We start from the raw sequence: 17,999 nt of genomic DNA, 5'->3' as shown, positions 1-17,999 counted from the left end.
GGGAGCCATGGCTTTTTCTGGGCACAGGTTTTCCTTTTCCATGGCAGGTCATTCTCAGAGTCACAGAATGGGATATGCATCCCACCGGAGTCAACAGAAGTGTTGCTATCAGCCTTAATTTGTCCACCAGTTATTATCACCAATCTCCTCCTGAGTATGATGAAAAAATACACTTTCTTGAATCAGTGCTGTCTTTGAATAAAGGTTGTACAGCTGTTTAATGAATGAAAAACACTTTTTCTTTTTTCTTCCCACAGGAGTAAAAATGGATTAAAGAAGAGAAAGCTGACCAAGTATGTAACTTCTTTGATATATAAAGGAATAAGTCTTAGACTAAATAGGCATTGCGAAGTACATGGCATAGTGGTATTTCAGTTACAAATACAGAAAACTTCTTGATAGACATATCCTAAGAGAGATACCTGAAAGCAGAAAGCAAACAATAATTGTACAAAAGCAGTTCTGCTCAACAGATTGTAGTAAAACACACAAAATTAGTCATCAGGGAAAAGATCAATTATCCAACTTAGTGATTTCAACAGAGCTTATCCTTAGTTAAAAATTGCAAATGGTGAAAAAGCTGGGATGCATTTGTTTGTAGTGATATTTCCCTGTTGACATGGGGCTCTCGTTACAGTTGTTGCTAGAACATTAGATCATTAATGCTAGCGGGTAAACAGGAGTAATTAAGTGGTGATAAGGCAGGTTCCTTTGGGCATATTGCCTCCAAGTAAATGAGAAGATTACTGTGTACATGCTTCAGTAGCTTGTAAATTAGAGTATGATAATTAGGTGTGGGAAGCTGTTTACCTGTGTCTCGTTACTCAGAGTGTCAGCCTAATTATTTCTGTGTTATGTTCAGGAGCTGTGCCTGACTAACTGATAGATCTCACCTGGCAAAAAAAAAAAAAAAAAAAAAAGTGTGGAAAGATGGGAGTCATTAAGTCAAGGCTAATTTATACCTACTAAAGCTCTCCATGGTTTTGTATAGTTATATACCACCTTTTTCTAGCCACCATCTCTCTGGGAAAAGAGTTTGACTTGTAATTACAAATGTGTGTAGCTGACAAAGCCAGCAGAGAAAGCTGCCAGGGCAGTGGCATCCAAAACGTAATACACCCACCATTTGGTGGCCCTGAACCACAAGGTTTGTCCTTATTTCTTTCTAGCATTAACAGCTGCAAATAGATATTTATGACTTGAGAGTATTCTGGTGGAAAGAAATGAAGGGTACTACAAAAATCAGATTTTTTTAACCTAATTTCTCTGTATTTTTCTTTTAAAGCCCTGTCCAGCTGGACGATTTTGATGGATACATCAAGGATATGGCCAAAGACTCAGATTATAAATTTTCTCTGCAATTTGAGGTAAACCTCTGAGGATTCTGCCCTCTGCTACTTGCCCAGATTAGCTTTTTCAAGATGTTAAGGCTGCATGGCGTGCTTCTGTGTGCTCTGTGTTGGTCGATCTGTGGCGTTGCTGGGTGGGCCAGCTTCACTTCCTCCTCTGCAGAATTTAGAAGTGGAGCTTGGTGTTGTTAAATCCTACATTGAGTGAGCTGATTGGAGTGGCTTCTCACATTCAGTTTGAGTTAACTGTCAGAAAAAACACACTTGCTTTAAGTTTAGGGCATGCTGGCATCCTGAATTGAATTTGGGATTTTAATGGCTTTATTTTATATATTTAATGTCCTTAACTTGAGAGGAAGCACTGAAATCAGGAAAAAGCATCAGACATCTCTATAAGAGCAAGGAGGTTTCTCTAAGACGGGTACATTTCTCTAAGCTCAGGTGCATTTTCTTAATTACTCAAATTTTAAAGTCAGTTTAGTACTATAAAACCAAACCCCATCCCTGTCCTGGGGCTGTTTCCCAAAGATTTAAACATGGAAAGGCAGTGGGGAGGACTCTCAGGGTGTTTCCATGATCCCCTCCTGACAGCAAATTCCCTGATGTGCCACATGTAACTCCTGAAGATGGTGACTAGAAAGATCTAAGCATTTCCCCAAGACAGAAAGCAACTTGAGGATTTCAAGAAGCTTCTTTAAGGAGGGCAGATGACCACCACAGAAATAACTTAGCAAGCTCCTGGTTTGGCAGTATTTTTGGTTTGACAGTGAGTGTAGGTAGAGAGGAGCAGTTCTGAGCCCCAGCTGGGATGGCAGCAGTGTGTTGGCAGCATCAGGAGGAGAAAGCCCAGCACTGCTCTGCAGCTGCTTGGAGCCCAACTCAGAGGCATCAAAAAGGACAGTGTGTCATCCTGCTGTCAATTCATAAAGTGATTTATGAGCATTTTCTGTCTGCTACCTGCCACAAGTAATCACAAGGAGTTATTCTCCGAGTGTTTTTGAGGCTGACCATGGCATTTTCCTTTCTGTTGTCTCAGGAGCTAAAACTGATTGGGCTGGACATCCCCCACTTTGCTGCTGATCTCCCCATGAATCGCTGTAAGAATCGCTACACAAATATCCTGCCCTGTAAGTACAACACGCCCTAAATCCTGCTAAAACCCCTAGAGAGGGAAAGAAAGGTTCCAATAAGAAAACTGGAGAATCAGGAGATTTTCTAAGACTGGTGAAGCCTGTTCTACAATCCTGCTCTTACAGAGAGCCAGGCAAGGGTGGTTTTTATGTTAGCTTTGAATAGATGTAGCTTCCTGGAAATGTTTATCGTGGCAGGAGTTTGGAGGTGAGAAACACAAGGGCTTTTATGCTACTGAGTAGTGTTACTGTATTTCTTTTACGATTTTAGTGAAGCCTAAGGAAGCCCAGAGGGACATCACTTGGAGGGGGTGTTTGCAGAACACTAAGGGTGGTGTGTCCATATTTGCCAAAGCAAACATTGCTCTCTTAGTCAATACAAGAAATTTCTATTTTTTAGTAGATTATTTTTGGCCATTCCTATAGGACTAATTTAAATTTTGCCTAGCTGGAGATGAGTGCCATATTTGAGAGGCGATTTTTTTCTAATTTGTTTCCTTTTGCAGATGATTTTAGTCGTGTCCGCTTAGTCTCAATGAATGAAGAGGAGGGATCTGACTACATTAATGCCAACTATATCCCTGTGAGTACAGAGGTCTGGTCAGTGTGGAGTTCAGTGTCCTGCACACCAGGCAGAGCTGGGCCCTTGAAAATAGCACAATATTTCCTGGAAGCTCAGTCATGTTCTCAGCATCTCCTTCAGCTTCCAAATATTTTGCCTACAGAGCACCAAAAAAAAGAAAGAATAAATAAAAAGGGGTGGAGGGGGAAGGTTTTTGGCAAATTTTGCTGCAGTAGCTGGGAATCTTTGTGAGACTTTGATTGGACTGGTAGGAAAATGAACAGGGAATGTTAAAATGATTCAGTGGCCTTTTAAGATAGCGAGGTGAAGCACAGATGTTCAAATGAGAATTTTTTCTAGATTTCTACTGCACATGGAAGAAAAGGGCTAAGGCAGACACTCCAAATGCACAAAATGCACACAGCCCAGATGGTGTGTGGAGAGAACTTCTGCTTTCTGCCTCCTCTCCGGTGCTTCCCCGGCGCCTCGCTGCACCTGGCAGAGAGCAGCCACTTACCGGGGGTAGCACCCACGGTTTCAGGATAATTACAGTGTGCACAAAGCTGTAGGCAAATATTTTGACACTGGGGGTTGGCTGAAAGCTCATCAGCTCTCCCCAGTCTCCCCTGAGCTCGTGCAGTCACTTAGGCTTATCCCTGCCACTGCCACAAGGGTTTGTCCCTCCGGTACCTGTGTGCTGCGGGCAGCGAGGGCTGGAGAGCCAGAACTCCCTGGGCTGCTCTGCGTGGAGAGGAGCCAGGGCACCACTGCAGCCCTTTAGGGAGAGGCCTTTCACGGACAAATGAGCATTTTTGCAGTCTGGCTGTAGGTAGAGCTGACCCTGGCTGTGCTGGAGAGAGCTGAGCCAGCGTTATGGAGAAAGGAGGAGCCCTTGGGTGAGTCACTGGAGCCACTTCTCTGTCCCTTTGGCATTGTCCAAGAGTGCAGTGTTGAGCCAAGCGTCTGTGCTCACCTTCTCTGCATCCAGGGCATGAACCTGAGCACTCACACTGTGAGAATCAGGAAAGAAAAACCTCCCGGGATTCACAGCCCAGGAAACTTGTGTCACACGGGATTGTGGATGACAGGATCTTAAGCGGCGGTCCCTTTCAGATGTTCAGTTCTGCTTTGCATCACTTTAGTTCTGCTTGTAGCACAGTGCTGACCATGGAAACTGGGAGAAACACGTGGTGTTAATGCTGTTCTTTTTCTGATAATCAGTGCTCCACTGATTCCCTGCCTCCAAACACAGAAACCAGGGGCAATCTATCCCTGTGCTAACAGGGATTTGTCACTTAGGTCAGACACAGCCCACACGGATCAGGCAGAAAATTCTGTGTAGTGCAAAAAACTGGGATTGAGCTCATTTCCAGAGATGCCTGGAGGAAGCCATTTGTGGGAAGTGCTCCCAAATCACAAATAATTTTATGATCCACATACAGTGGTGGCACAGAAATTGCCCAATTTGCATGGGATCATGCTGCGTGTTGGATATATTTTTTGCTCTTGCTAGGAATATAAAATAACTTCCCAAATGCAGTTTTGATGATACAATCTCAGCAAATATGGTTATAGCAGATGCCAAAAGGGCCATTCTGTGGTCTTTTATTATAGTCCTAATAACAGTCTTTTGGTTTTGGAGAGGTGAAAGGAGTCTTTCCAACTAAAATCATGTTGATAGGTATGGGAAAGGGAATACATGCATATGAAGCACCTTAGCATCTGTTAAGGGCATTGACTCAGCATCTTCTCTATTATTTAAAGCAGAATTCTAATTAATATTTTATTAATTTAAGGCCTCATGACATAAACATGTGTGTATAATCCTGTTCCATTGACACCAGTGACTGAAAGTCACACCAGGCACTGCTTGGGATGAGCGGCTTGGGTATCTTTAACTGGTTTTGTGCCTATAACTAAACAAATCCTAAAATTACGTCATCTGGAAGGAGCTGTAAATTTCTTGTAGGGTTCTTATTACTTACTTTTTTAATGTTGCCTTTTCTGCTCTCTGGGCAAATGATTCGTGTGGAAACAGCTTCATCTGCTGCATTTTAGATTGCTTAGACTTTGGGAGCATCAAAATCTAGCAAAAATTGTCATCACAAAATAAATACAAAAAATTTATTACTTTGTATTAAAAATCACTTTTAGAAGTACAAATTGAAGTTGGGCAAGCTAAAAAAAAATATGAAAAAATACGTGTTCTGAAGCAGTAACCATGTTGTTAAGCAGAACCTATCTCTTTGTCTTTTAGGGTTATAATTCACCCCAGGAATACATTGCGACCCAAGGACCACTGCCAGAAACTAGGAATGATTTTTGGAAGATGGTTCTCCAGCAAAAATCACAAATTATTGTTATGCTCACTCAGTGCAATGAGAAAAGACGGGTATGTAACAAAATCTTGCATGTGGTGTAAAAGAAAGCACTCTGAAAAAGAGCTCTTTCATGCTGAGTCAATGTCTTTGCACTGTTTCTGATCACAAGGCAGCATCACAACCAGCCCTGGAATGGCATCTACCCTCCCATTTCAGGACCTTCTTTGACGTTCCCTGATGTTCCCTGACCTCCTTTGACCTTCTTTGTCCCTTCTTGACCTTCTTGGACCTTCCCTGACTTGCTGTATCTTCTCTGAACTTCTCTGACCTTTTATGACCTTCTTTGACCCCTTCTTACTTTTTCTGACCTTCTTTGATCTTCTTTGACGTGCTCTGACTTTTCCTGAACTTCTTTGACATTCCTTGACTTTCCCTGACCTTCTTCTACCTTCCCTGATTTTCCTTGACCTTCTCTGACCTGCTTTGACCTGCTTTGATGTTGACTTTCCCTGACTTTCTTTAACCTCCTCAACCCTCTTTGAACTTCTTTGACGACCCCTGACCTTCTTTGCCCTTTTACCTCCCCTGACCTTATTATGAAGCCTCCCCTCTTACCAGAGGAGAGACTGAGAGAGCTGGGACTCTCCATCCTGGAGAAGAGAAGGCTCCAGGGATCTTGTCACTGTGTACAAATACCTGATGGGAGGGAATGGAGACGAGGGACTCCTTTAGTGGTGACTTGCCCGGTGACAGGTCAAGAGGTGATGTGCACAAATTAAAAACCACATTAAATTCCTTCTGAAGTCAGGAAACACTTATTTTAACTCTGAGGGGGACTGAGCACTGGGACAGGTTGCCCAGAGCTTGTGGAGTCTCCATCCTTGGAGATATTCCAAAGTCACCTGGACATGGTCTAGAGCTGGCTCTAGGTGTCACGGCTTGAGAGGGGAGGGGCTTGAACAGGGTGACCTCCAGGGGTCCCTTCCAACCTCAGGCCTTCTGTGATTCTGCACTTTTAAATTTAGATAATTATGAAATACAAGTTCTACCTTTACATTTTCCCTTGACATTGTAATAGAAATATTTGTAATATAATTTGGGGGGGTTTATGTGAACATTCTCTTTCCCGGCGTTTTGCTCCATTTAGACCTACTATATCAGGAAGAATAACAAAAAACACTCTTTGTCTATTCTTCACTGCACTAAAGCTGCCCCTCTGAAAACTGACAAATAGCTGATGGCCACAATTAAATGGGAATGGTCAGACTGGAAGTCATTGCAGCATAAACTTCCTCTTACTGCAGCAGCAAGTGAACAGTGCTGTAGGCAGTGCTAAACCTGAGGTTCTGCATCCTTTTGCCTGTGCTTCTTTCCATACGTGTATCTTTATATAAATGCAAAAATGCCTGGAATTCCCTCCATTTCAGGTGAAATGTGACCACTACTGGCCTTTCACAGAAGACCCTGTTGCATATGGGGATATCACAGTGGAGATGCTGAGCGAGGAGGAGCACATGGACTGGGTGTATCGCAGCTTCCGAATCAGCTACGTGAGTGAAACACTGCCAAAGGAGTGGGAGACATTTCTGTCCAGCCTTTCCTTTAACTTCTGACCATTTCTGGCACTCAGCAGGAAACACCTAAGAGAGATCATTGTCCTTACCCTCACTCCACACAGGCAAATGGCAAAATCACAAAACTTTCCCCTAAAATTGTTGTCTCTAAATTTCTCAGCAAAGTGCAAGGCTGAAACAAAAATAGTACTAGAGCTCTGGACACTTCTGTGGTACCAATAATTGCTGACAACAAATGTATGAATTTATTCTTTTCTATATCTCAGGCACACCTTCTTGCTATAAATTATTCAAAACTTGAAAATACCAATGGAAGAATTGAAAATACTTTTCAAAAGGGCAATTCTGCAATGATCATGTCTACCTATAAAGTATTGAAACAAATGTGAGAGTATGTGGTGTCCAAATGAAAGCTCCTCAGGCTTTCCTTCCACCTTTGTTTTCTGCATCAGCTCATTGCCAGCACCATCTCATGAAGGACAATTTAGGGATGTGGAGGGGATGTGGAAAAAGCTGTGCACTGGCAATTCACCACTGACAAAGGACCTTATGTGTTGTGTTGAGGATCTTACTTCATCTGAAGCCAGTAGAATTTTTAGCATTGTAAATGTGGGTTTTTTTTATTAGGAGCTTTTTTCCTAAATGTTTCCTGTGGTAATTTTTTTTCTTACTTTTGTTTTTCTTTGGGTTTTTTTTTTTTTTCTCTTTAAACCTTGAAAAGAAAATATCTCAAGAGTCCAGGTTTACTGTTTGCCAGCAGTGTTGTTCTTTATCTGTGGCAAAATAAGAAAAGAAGAGGGAATGGATTAAAAAGGGGTAAAAATCCCAGTGTTGAAAAATTCAACAGTTCTTGATTTAAAAGCAAAATAAGAAGGAACTAGGACAGGGACAAAAGCAAAAAGCAAATCCCAAGCTCAGAAACAGGAAGTTCATGTTGTTTTGTTAATGATGGCCTGATATTCCCTCCCACTTTGTAATTAACTAGCTTGGCTGGCTTCAATCTTTTAGGCTGTATGTGGAGAAAAAAAAGAGAAGCACAAAATGACAAAAAAAAGCCCTCAGTGTGACTGGGTGTGATGACATGCTGCTGTTCTGATTCTCCCACCAGGCTGATGAGGTGCAGGACGTGATGCATTTTAACTTCACTGCCTGGCCAGACCACGGCGTCCCCACCACCAACGCTGCTGAGAGCATCCTCCAGTTTGTGCAGATGGTCAGGCAGAAATCAGCAAAGACTAAAGGCCCCATGGTCATACACTGCAGGTAAGTGCTTCAAGGAATAGGAGAAGAACAAGGTGTGACATCAAATAGGTTGGGAAACCATAAGAAATAGAGATTTTGGGGTTCTGCTCACCTGTTGGCTGAAGGTGGTTCTCTCTGGTGTTAGTGTTATGCAGCTCTGCCCTGTAACCTCATGGAAAAATTCATGGAGAATATTGTTCCATGAGTCTTGGTATCAAAAAAAGTGCTCAATAAGCCAGGGGAGAGCTTTATATATAATATTATGAAATCAGATCCTCTATCTACTGCTTAATTGTTCTGGGAAGGAACAGAAGCAAGTATCAGAGAGCTGGGCAACAGCTGTAGTATTTTCTTTCTTTCAGTGAGGATTCTTCTAGCAGCAAAGAGGGATATTTTCAGGTAGTATTTAGAGACTATACTGTGCATCTTAGACCACATAGATGAAAATAGAAGGGGGGCAAAGAAAGAGTGCATCGATCAACTCCTGCAGCAATTGTTCTCAGGCATTAAAGAAGGCACAGAATGAATTTATCTGTTAATCTGTCCAATTAACACATCAGATGTTCCATTGTATTCATGCATTTGAGGAATTAACACAACGAAAGCTAAAGTAGAGACCTGTTTTGTTACAGTTCTGCTGAGCAGTGTTGACATGAGCTCGTAAACATTATTGCAGACACTTTCAAGGCTTTTCAGAAAAAGCATGACAAAACAGAAGAGCTTTTGCCAAGATACACACCCTCAGTAGTAGGTAAGGTGTTAGGATGCTATGTGAAACTCTGTAAAACCTCTGTGAAATCAGACTTAAACATCACATGTGAAATCACAGTGCAAACAGTCGCACACATGAGAATCTCTAAATGAAAGCAGTGTGTATTTTTTCTAGTTGCTAGGATTCCCTTTGGGGAAAATGCAGATTTTCAGCTGAGTGGTAGCTATTTCTGTCTCATGCTCCTAAGGCAGAAGTCCCGGAGTGCAGACTCTTCTGGCAATGCCTCACAATTTAGCTTTTATATTTTTCAGATTCTGTGCTTCTTTAATGTGTGGGTCTGGGCTTTATATTAGGGGATGGTGAGCTCTCTGCACAGAGCAGGGAGACAAAACAATTCCTGCTCCAGCTGGGCACCAAGGACAAATGATCCGAATCCCAGCCCAAGAGCACAAACATCGTGGGCTGGAGAGAGAAAAACAAGCAGGATGGGACTGCATGGGCTAAAGCTGGAATGGGACAATGAACTCCAATGTGCCAATGGAGCAGAGCTGATCCCAGTGAGAGCCCCCGGGAGCGCTCGTGCATTTTGGGACCATTTGGGTTCATCTTGGGTGCAGCCCTGGCTGGGCTCTGGTGCTGCCCAAGCTGGATCCATGGAGGAGATCCTTTTAACAAATCCCTGCTTTGTTCTGTAACTCTGCCCAGCCTCTGCTCTAGGGCAGCCTCACAAGGCATCGCTGGGGGGTTGTCCTTTGAGGACAAGCTGCAGTTGTGCAGCGCCTTTGCAAGCCAAGAGCTTTGCAGTGTGGAGATCTGTGGAGCTGAGTCCTGCAGGTGTGGCCCCGCTGTCTCTGGGCATCCATTGCTCCTGAGCAGGTCTCTGTAATTCTGGCTCCAGCCCCTGGAGGTGCAGGGGTTCTCATGAAGTCTGGGAGGGGAGCAGTGACAGCAGGAAGAGCGGGGAGCTAAGGGTGGGTGCGTGTGCAGGTGCTGCGTGTGAGTGCATCCGCTGTGCCCAACCAATGGGTTGTGTGCCACTAAATCCCTCAGATCCACCAGGCTGCCTGGCCTCAGATCAGTAATGTCTGATAGCTACAGCTGCAGGACTCGTGCCTTTTGCAGTGCCACTGCTTTTGCTGCGTGTGCCCTTGAGCGAGCTGCGTGTCTGTGTGTGTTGCAGCGCTGGCGTGGGACGGACGGGAACGTTCATAGCCCTGGACCGGCTCTTGCAGCACATCCGTGACCACGAGTTCGTGGATATTTTGGGCCTGGTGTCGGACATGAGGTCCTACAGAATGTCCATGGTGCAGACAGAGGTAAGGTCTGTTCACTCCAGCACTGTGACAGAATTGTGCCCATTTCATGCCCTCCTTCATCATGCTCATGACTGTTGTTCCCCTTGACAAAACCACTGCAAGTCAATATAATCAGGTTTTCCTCTTCTTTGTGATATTGTCACATTATTAATCTGCTGCCTAGGTGGGTTTGATGATTTATCTGCAATCTCACCGTCTGCCAGAGGAAATGAGTTATTCTCACCTTCTGTGAAATGAATATGCAAACAATGCATTAGAAGAGATTAACAGATGAAATTTCCAAACCACACTGTAAAGAGCTGGCCTTGCTGAGGGGATAAACGGCTCATGAAATGGTGTCAGTATCAGGCAGCCTTGTTCAAGTATCATGTTTGTATCATCCAGCCAAGCCTAGGAGTTCATCACACAATGGAACTTCAAACAAGCACAACAGACAAAAGGATTGTGAGTCTGCCAGACTCCCTCCTTTCCCCTCTCCCTACCCAAATATCTACTGGGTAGTTCTTTTTCCAGTTTTAAGACAAAAATATATAGACAATATATACTGGGGAAAAAAATCACAAGCCTGTTCTTCAGAGCAGATTTTATGCATCTAAACTTTCCCAGTTCCCCTAGTAATGAGGGAAAGAGTTTAGATTTCATGCCTGTTGTGCTCTTCCTTGGTTAGACACACAGTATAAATGAGCAACCTCCCTGCAGTTGGAAATGCCACCATCACTGTTTTCAGGCTGGATTGTTTATTGCCAAAGTTTGTTGAACTGAGAGCAAAGGAAAAACTTGTAGCAGGGAGAGAAGAGGATGAAGAAAACCTGCAGTGACAACAACTGGGATCTGGAAATCAGAAAAAAAAGTAATTTTCAGTCCATTCTGGATCATTCCTATCAAACTGCCACTTCTCATCACAATTCACTGTATTAATCCAAAGGCAGATCCTTTCCACCAGAGGAAAAAAAATCCTGATGGTTGATTGATTTCAGCTGCAACTGTTACCACTCCAGAGGTGATGTGGGTTTTTGTAGGGTTTTTTTTCTTTAAATATTTCTTTTTTTTTTCATGTAGAACCTCATTGCATGCCTGGGGCTGATGTTAAAGGCAGTTACTCAGCTCCTGCTACTACAGGCAGTGGCCAAGCCTGGCCTCAGTGTCACCAAGTGACACTGACAGTCACAGAGGCCACCAAACAGTTTTTCCTTACAAAATATGAAACCACTGACAGCTCACCTGAGTTCACAGTGCCTGGTATGCTGGAAACTTGGCAGTGTCTCAATGAGCAGATTAAAAAAACAAATGGCATGGGCCCAAAAAGGGCTTTAGAATAGGGAATATCCTGAATTGAAATCAGTCTCTCCAAATTAACTCCTGTGGGAACAAAATTGGGGTTTTCTTCTTATTGATAAAGAAGTCAAACACTGAGGAACCTGAACCTCATTAAAATATTTCAGGTGCATATGTGGCATGGGTGCAATTTGTTGCACATAAAGCATTCAGATACCTTTCTTGGAATTTATTTATTTTTAGGTGACGTAAAGTTGAGCAACTTTAACTCAGATTCATCTCTTCTGTCTTCTGTCATCATTCAGGTTATTAATAAGGGATTATGGTGTCAGGTGGATTTCATGCTTCCCCTTCTGCTATCTGTAACATTTGTGGATTATTATTTTGGGAGCTGATAACTCCCTGTGCATTGTGAGGGGCTGAGCTGGGAGACATGGAGCTGTGCAGGCTGTTACTGTGAACCATCAAACTGTTTCACTGGTTGTGTTTTTGCCTTGCTTTCTGGGGTGCAAAAAATGCCCTTTTATTTGGTCTTTTCTTCTAGGAGCAGTACATTTTTATTCACCAGTGCGTGCAGCTGATGTGGCAAAAGAAGAAGCAGCAGTTCTGCATCAGTGATGTCATATACGAGAACGTCAGCAAGTCCTAGTTCAGAGTCACAGGTGGTGAGTCAGGCAAGCCTGGCCCCGTGCCATGCCCACAGCCTCACATCCCTGTTCCAGCAGCTTTGCTGCAATTTGGGGCTTTTCTTACTCCCCTTCCATGTTCACATGGAGAGTGAGGGGAAAATCCATCTAGCCTCTCGCAGCAGGTAACCCACTACCCTTTCCATGGCACTGTAAGAACATATGGGCTCACTCATGTTTAAAGGAAAAGAAAATCCAAACTCCTGATGAGCCATCTAAGCATTCCCTGCCACTTGTCAAAACGTGCCTTGCAAAGCTCAAAGGGAGGGAGAACTTCAATATCTCCAGTTCTCAAAAAAGATTTTTGCCTGGTTACCAAGGCCAGCAGAGGCTTGGGGATGCTCTGCTGGAAGGTGAGTTGGTAACCAAAAAGCTCTGACATGAAACAGTGGGAAATACTTTTCTAAATCAAAAGTCACAGAAGCAGAGAACCAGCAGGCTCTCAAACTGGTACCACCAGCAGCATCAGAGAAGGGTTGCTCTCACTCTCCCGCTGACCCCCGTGCCTGAGCAGAACACGTGCCTGTGACCACAAGGTTTGCTGGTGGAACAAGCCGCGGGGACGTGTGTCACTGCTCTTTAGGTCCCAAGCTTTGGCTCATTAGGTGGCAGCAATAACCCAGCCATAATCTTAATACGGCCTTTTGGGTGGAGCAGGAAGCTGCAGGCTTTGACACACACTGCTTCTCAAGCAGCTGGTGGAGAGCTGTGCTGAGGGCAGCACCTCCAGCCGCGTTTGCTGTGTGTCTGCACACGTGCATTTATTAACCCTTGTGTGCATCATCCCCCTGCCTCTAAAGGAGCCCCCGTTTGCCTTGCTGTCCCTCAGGCTTAGGGTGACTGTCTAGTCCGAGTCCCAGCGCCTTGTACTGGTGACCTGCAGTCCCAGCCTGAGTGGAGGGTCAGTAAAACAAATGCTAGAAACTCTATTTATTTCCTTTTCTTCTCTCTAAGGCATTCTGTTTGTTTGGTTGCAGGTGAGACCATGAAGCACACCCATCTTCCCTTGCTTCTGATTTATTTTCTGTTGATGGTTTGAAGGGGCAGGTGTTGTGCCACGGGAGACCACTGCTTTGCAGTGCACGGACAATGAGAGAAAAGAAACTTTTACCTTTCTGAAGCACTGGGGAGACAAAGCCTTAACGAGCCTGCGGTGTCTTTTGAACTGTTTAATTTCTGGACTTTTTTTTAAATACTGGACCAAATTCAGCTAAACAACATGAAGGAAAAGACACTATGTGTGCATAAAACAGATTACTCCAGAGTGTTGGGATTTTGTTTGGTACTTTTGGTTAATTTCTTTCTTTTTTTTTTTCCTGTGCAGGTTGGGCTTAAGGTTAAAGTAAGTGCAATATTTTTTTAATGGTTGACTGAAGAGCTTTCTTCATGTGTCACTGGTCTGCCCCTAGGAGAGCAGGCATTGATAGTATCTAATAATACCTCATTAGTGAATAGTGAGGCATCAACATACATGAAGAAACCTGGAGATTGTGAAAAGGGGCTGGGGGGGCAGGGGGGAGTTGCTGGGTCCATGGATTTGACTGTTCCCTTACAGCACTGGTGGGGGCTACGTGGGGCCTGGGGGGAGCACGAGGAAGGACTGACGAGCAGAAATCCGAGCTGTGAAGCTGAGACAGGCAGCTGAGGCAAGGGGTGGGTTTGCTTCTTGACTGGGCTGCCACTAATTAAGCAGAGGGATTGCTCTTTTTGCCAACCTTTTTTCAGTAATGCCACTGATCAGGCTCTTCTTTTAGATGGATCTAATCACAGGGCAGCTGAGTTTCCAGCTGGGATATCTGAGCATATATACTATAGCATTTAACTGTCTCAGCAGTCTATGGTGCCTATACCCCTCACTCATGTATTATTTTTAGTACTTATTAACCCTGTGTGAAAACGTGAAGCTGGTTCAGGTTGGAGGGGTGGAAAGAAAAAAAAACCCACAAAACCCACAAAAAATGCTTTAATAGATGAAACTATTTTTCCTGAACCAGGAATTTGCAATGTTACAAATACAAGGTTTTGGCATGTGAAGGGCTGGTTTTCAATTTGTTGCTACAAGGCTGCCAAAGTGTCAGTATGGATTCCTGCAGGGCCTTTGGGGCAGGGAGGGGGGGGCTCTTTTCTTTTTCGCTGTCCATTTCAGTTCTAGTCAAAATAATTAGCTATATATATATATATTTTTTTTTTTTTTGGTCTTTGTATAATGCCGGTACATCATTGTGTATTGTGACATGGATGCTGTCAGAATGGATGTTTGATGGCATTTTTGTAACCTGTTGCTTTGTGTCACCTCATTGGAAGTTAGCGGCAATGGTACTCAATGTAAACAAAGCAGACTTGAACTGGAAGTAAACACACTGGATTGCTTGCCTGTGGAGAAGTCACTGTCAGCAAAACAGCAAACACACCAGCACACAAATTTTATTTCACTCACCCTGCCTCTGCTATCACCTGGCAGGGCAGCAGGGTGTGGGGCTGCCCTCAGGAGCCTAATCTTCTTCAGCTGATTTTCTTTTTTCTTCCAAAGCTGGCAGGTAAATAGGTGCATACTGCTTTGAGCACTACTTCATCGTGGCATTGGTTACAGCAGAGCATGTCTTTCAAAGTGTCCTGTGTGTATAGTGCAAAACTGCACTCCCACTAATCCCAGTCCTAGAGCAGGGATGCTGTTTCTCCAAGCACAAGATGGATGCAGAAGAGAAGAGCATCCTGTTTCAGGGAGCCAGTTGGTGACAAGAAAGGCTTCAATGGTGCACATTTCTCCCTGATTTCACTGGTGTGCCTCAGCTGGAGGGCCTGCCATCCCAGTAGGAACAGCAAAGAGTTGTCTGGCCTAAACTGAACAGAAAACAGAATTATAAATGAGTGCTTGACCATTTAGACCTTGCCTCCATGCTTTTTATAAAAAATGTATTTCAGAGTTTCATTACATGTTTACTCAGAAAATGTGTTCCTATCCCTTTAGACAACTGGCTGGGGAAAAAAACCAACAACCCACAAATGTTCTTTCTCATCTATTGCCTCCTCCCTCCTGCTGGCCATTGCCCATTGAGCCAATACGCACCCTGTATCACAGACCAGAGTAAGCAGTTACTGCTAAATCATCACTGTGCCCACAAAATGTCACAGTGCTGTAACAGAAGCTTGGCTGAATGTGACAGGGTACAAAAGTGCTGCAAAGATGCCAAAACCACATTGTTGCAAAGGACACTGAGCAGCCTGAATTTACTAGACAGTTTTTGAATGTGTGTCAGAAATTTTTCCATTGGCACAGCAGCAGGTGTGTATTTTTCCTTTAATAGCTGCTTAATCACAAAGTCAATTACAATGAAAACTCCATCAGAACAATACCTTTTCCTACCCCACACAGTGTGCAAGACTGTGTAAGTGGACATGTGGGATGGCAATGGAAACCACCTCTCCCAGCATTCAAGACATGAGTAAAGCAATAAATGAGCCTGGAAGGCACTGTGGTTCCAAAGACTCATGCAGAGCCTTTTAGTCTGAATGGACACATCATAATGTTGGCATTACCTCATCATACACCTTCAGTGTAAGTCCAAAGAACAACGTTTTGGACTCATGCTTCATGTTAATATTGTTTCCAGCATCTGCTAAAATAAAACCCTCCAGTCATTACAGCTGTAAAGCTGTCTGAAGCTTCAGGTTTGGCAATAGATCTTTGGAATGATGAGCTTCATGTCCGAAGCTCTGCTGACACTATTGATGCTCTTTATTGACCTGCTGCTCTTCCAGCTCCTACTGACCCAGCTGTGTGTAAAAGCAGCTCTGTGCTGTGAGTGGCCATTAACTGAAACCAGGGCAGGTTTTCTCCTTGTCTCATGCTGTGTGTGCTGCCATGGAAGCAAAAAATAAGTAAACTTAAGTTAACATGACTTTGAAATGGTGAGAAGCTTTTACAGGAAAGTGTGCCCTCTCTGAGCACTTCCTGTGCAGTGAGCCCTGACATCCTTGGGTCTTCAGAACTGTTTTGTTCCAACCTCACCAAAAGATTAAGAACAGGTCAGGAAGCCTTATTCATGCTTTATTTCAGTTTAATGTTTCGGGTTTTTTCCCTGCACCAAACTAGGATGAATGGCCCCTGTCAAACAATCATCATCATCATCATCTTATGCTCTGAAATGGCCCTTCCCTCCCTCCTTTAACCACAGTCACACCACCTGCCCCTCACTTCTAACTTTCTAAGGGCTGGTGTCAAGACTGTAATTTCATTGAGGCAGGCAAAAGCGGTTATTTCAGCCATTTCTTGTGAGAGAATAATGTTGTTAGTGCTCTTGCCATGGATGGGAGCAGCGTGGGGTGAGCTTTGCTGCTGCTGTGACAGGCACCAGTGGGGGCTAGGAATCTTCTAGGAAGGCTCTCTATTTTCACTCATCTCCTCTTTTAATCTGCAAATATTACCAAGGAGTAGAAGCATAGACATATCCTGATGCTCATTTTGGTCTGAAAACTGAGGATGTAGTTAGAGGCCAAAGGTGCAACCCAAGCAACTCCGAAACTGAAAAAAAAAGATAAAGCCAAGCCAAAGGCACTTATTAGCAAAGAGTTGGCATGGCTGCAGTAGAAATTTAAAGTCTGTGAAATATTTAAACACAGAACCAAAACAGATTCCCTCTCATTTGCACTTCTCCTATATAATGTTGGTGCTTTTATCTAGAGGAGGGAGATTGATCTCAAAACTACTCCCTCAAATACTTTTGATGCATCAGAACCTTAAACAGGGCTGGTTTAGATATCAGACTCCACACAGTAGAAAAACTGGGCTCCTATGGAAGGGTAATTTGGCCAGAAAGTTGAGTTCCCATTTGTGATCGTGTTTCATTTATGCTTGAAATGCAGGAAAATCAGTGGTCATACCTGCTTGAACAGGGTGTGGTGTTAAAGCCATAGCTTGCTTCTGTCTATGAACTGAAAACTCAAAATGCCTTCACTCCCACGTTAAAATAAAAATTCTGTCACTTACAGGTTTCCTAACTAGAAAGAGTCTACATCTTACAGATACTCATGGATTCTTCTGTTTGTTCACTTAAATTATCAAAATTCTGAAGTTCACAAACACTGAGAGCTCTGCACATTTCAGACCATCATTATAATTTTGGATATGATATCTCTACTGCTTCATAAACCATTTATTCCTGCAAACATCAGTCATGGATATATGCACTCATTTCCCAACCCCACTCAAAACAAAAAAACAGACAGCAAGCCACCAATTTTTATACAGTTCAGTGCTTTGGAGCAATGAAAGTTTGTATAAAATCCCTGAGATCACAGTTTGTCTGAGCAAAGCCCTGCTTAACATTGGAATTGCTAGATGGTAAGTGAACTGCTCCACCCATCAATATTGGTTGGAAGTGTTCTTCCAGAATTAAATGTGAGGTTTCACAGTGGTTTGCTCTCCCCATGGTGTCCCAAGGGAACAAGCAGCCTAAAGAATTGGGAAGAAGTGCCTTGCTGATGTTAAAAGGTTTGTGCTTTGAAAGCATGGAACTGCTGAGTGAACACAGGCTGCTGAAACACCCTCCCTGCACCCAGTTAAAAAAAGCAGATTGATGGCAGAAAAATAGGAAATTACTCCCACTTATCAAATGTCTAATAAGGCACTGATTTTGGCATTTAAAAATTGCTTTGTTTCCTTCTCAAAGGCATATAACATCCTTCTAAAATATTAGTAGTGAAAAAATAAGCCTCACTGCTCAAATCCTAGAGAAAACATTTTGAATGAAACAATGCATTTTACTACTGTTTTCGTTTTAACCATAGAATATTTTGAAGAAAACATTTCATTTTCATTTGAGGAACCCCAAA

General features: G+C 43.4%; 1 protein-coding gene across 4 annotated transcripts in view; it reads left to right on the top strand.

The window, feature by feature from the left end:
• Positions 1-14,538, top strand: part of PTPRO (protein tyrosine phosphatase receptor type O) — a 141,616-nt gene extending 127,078 nt beyond the window's left edge. For 3 of the 4 annotated variants that reach the window (XM_068191942.1, XM_068191943.1, XM_068191944.1), the window contains 10 exons: positions 258-293; positions 1,286-1,367; positions 2,386-2,476; positions 2,986-3,062; positions 5,299-5,433; positions 6,790-6,912; positions 8,045-8,199; positions 10,071-10,206; positions 12,026-12,146; positions 13,145-13,421. In XM_068191942.1, coding sequence (XP_068048043.1) covers positions 258-293; positions 1,286-1,367; positions 2,386-2,476; positions 2,986-3,062; positions 5,299-5,433; positions 6,790-6,912; positions 8,045-8,199; positions 10,071-10,206; positions 12,026-12,130 — 940 coding nt within the window. In that variant the 3' untranslated portion in view covers positions 12,131-12,146; positions 13,145-13,421. Of the gene's footprint in view, positions 1-257; positions 294-1,285; positions 1,368-2,385; positions 2,477-2,985; positions 3,063-5,298; positions 5,434-6,789; positions 6,913-8,044; positions 8,200-10,070; positions 10,207-12,025; positions 12,147-13,144 lie in introns of all 4 variants that reach the window. The other variant, XM_068191941.1, reaches the window with a different exon arrangement.
• Positions 14,539-17,999: the final 3,461 nt, after the last annotated feature.

This window comes from Anomalospiza imberbis, chromosome 5 (genome assembly GCF_031753505.1).
Source record: "Anomalospiza imberbis isolate Cuckoo-Finch-1a 21T00152 chromosome 5, ASM3175350v1, whole genome shotgun sequence".
Classification (NCBI taxonomy): Eukaryota; Metazoa; Chordata; class Aves; order Passeriformes; family Viduidae; genus Anomalospiza; species Anomalospiza imberbis.
Note: the sequence above shows the minus strand (reverse complement) of the source record. Positions and strands in the feature narration are given on the sequence as shown.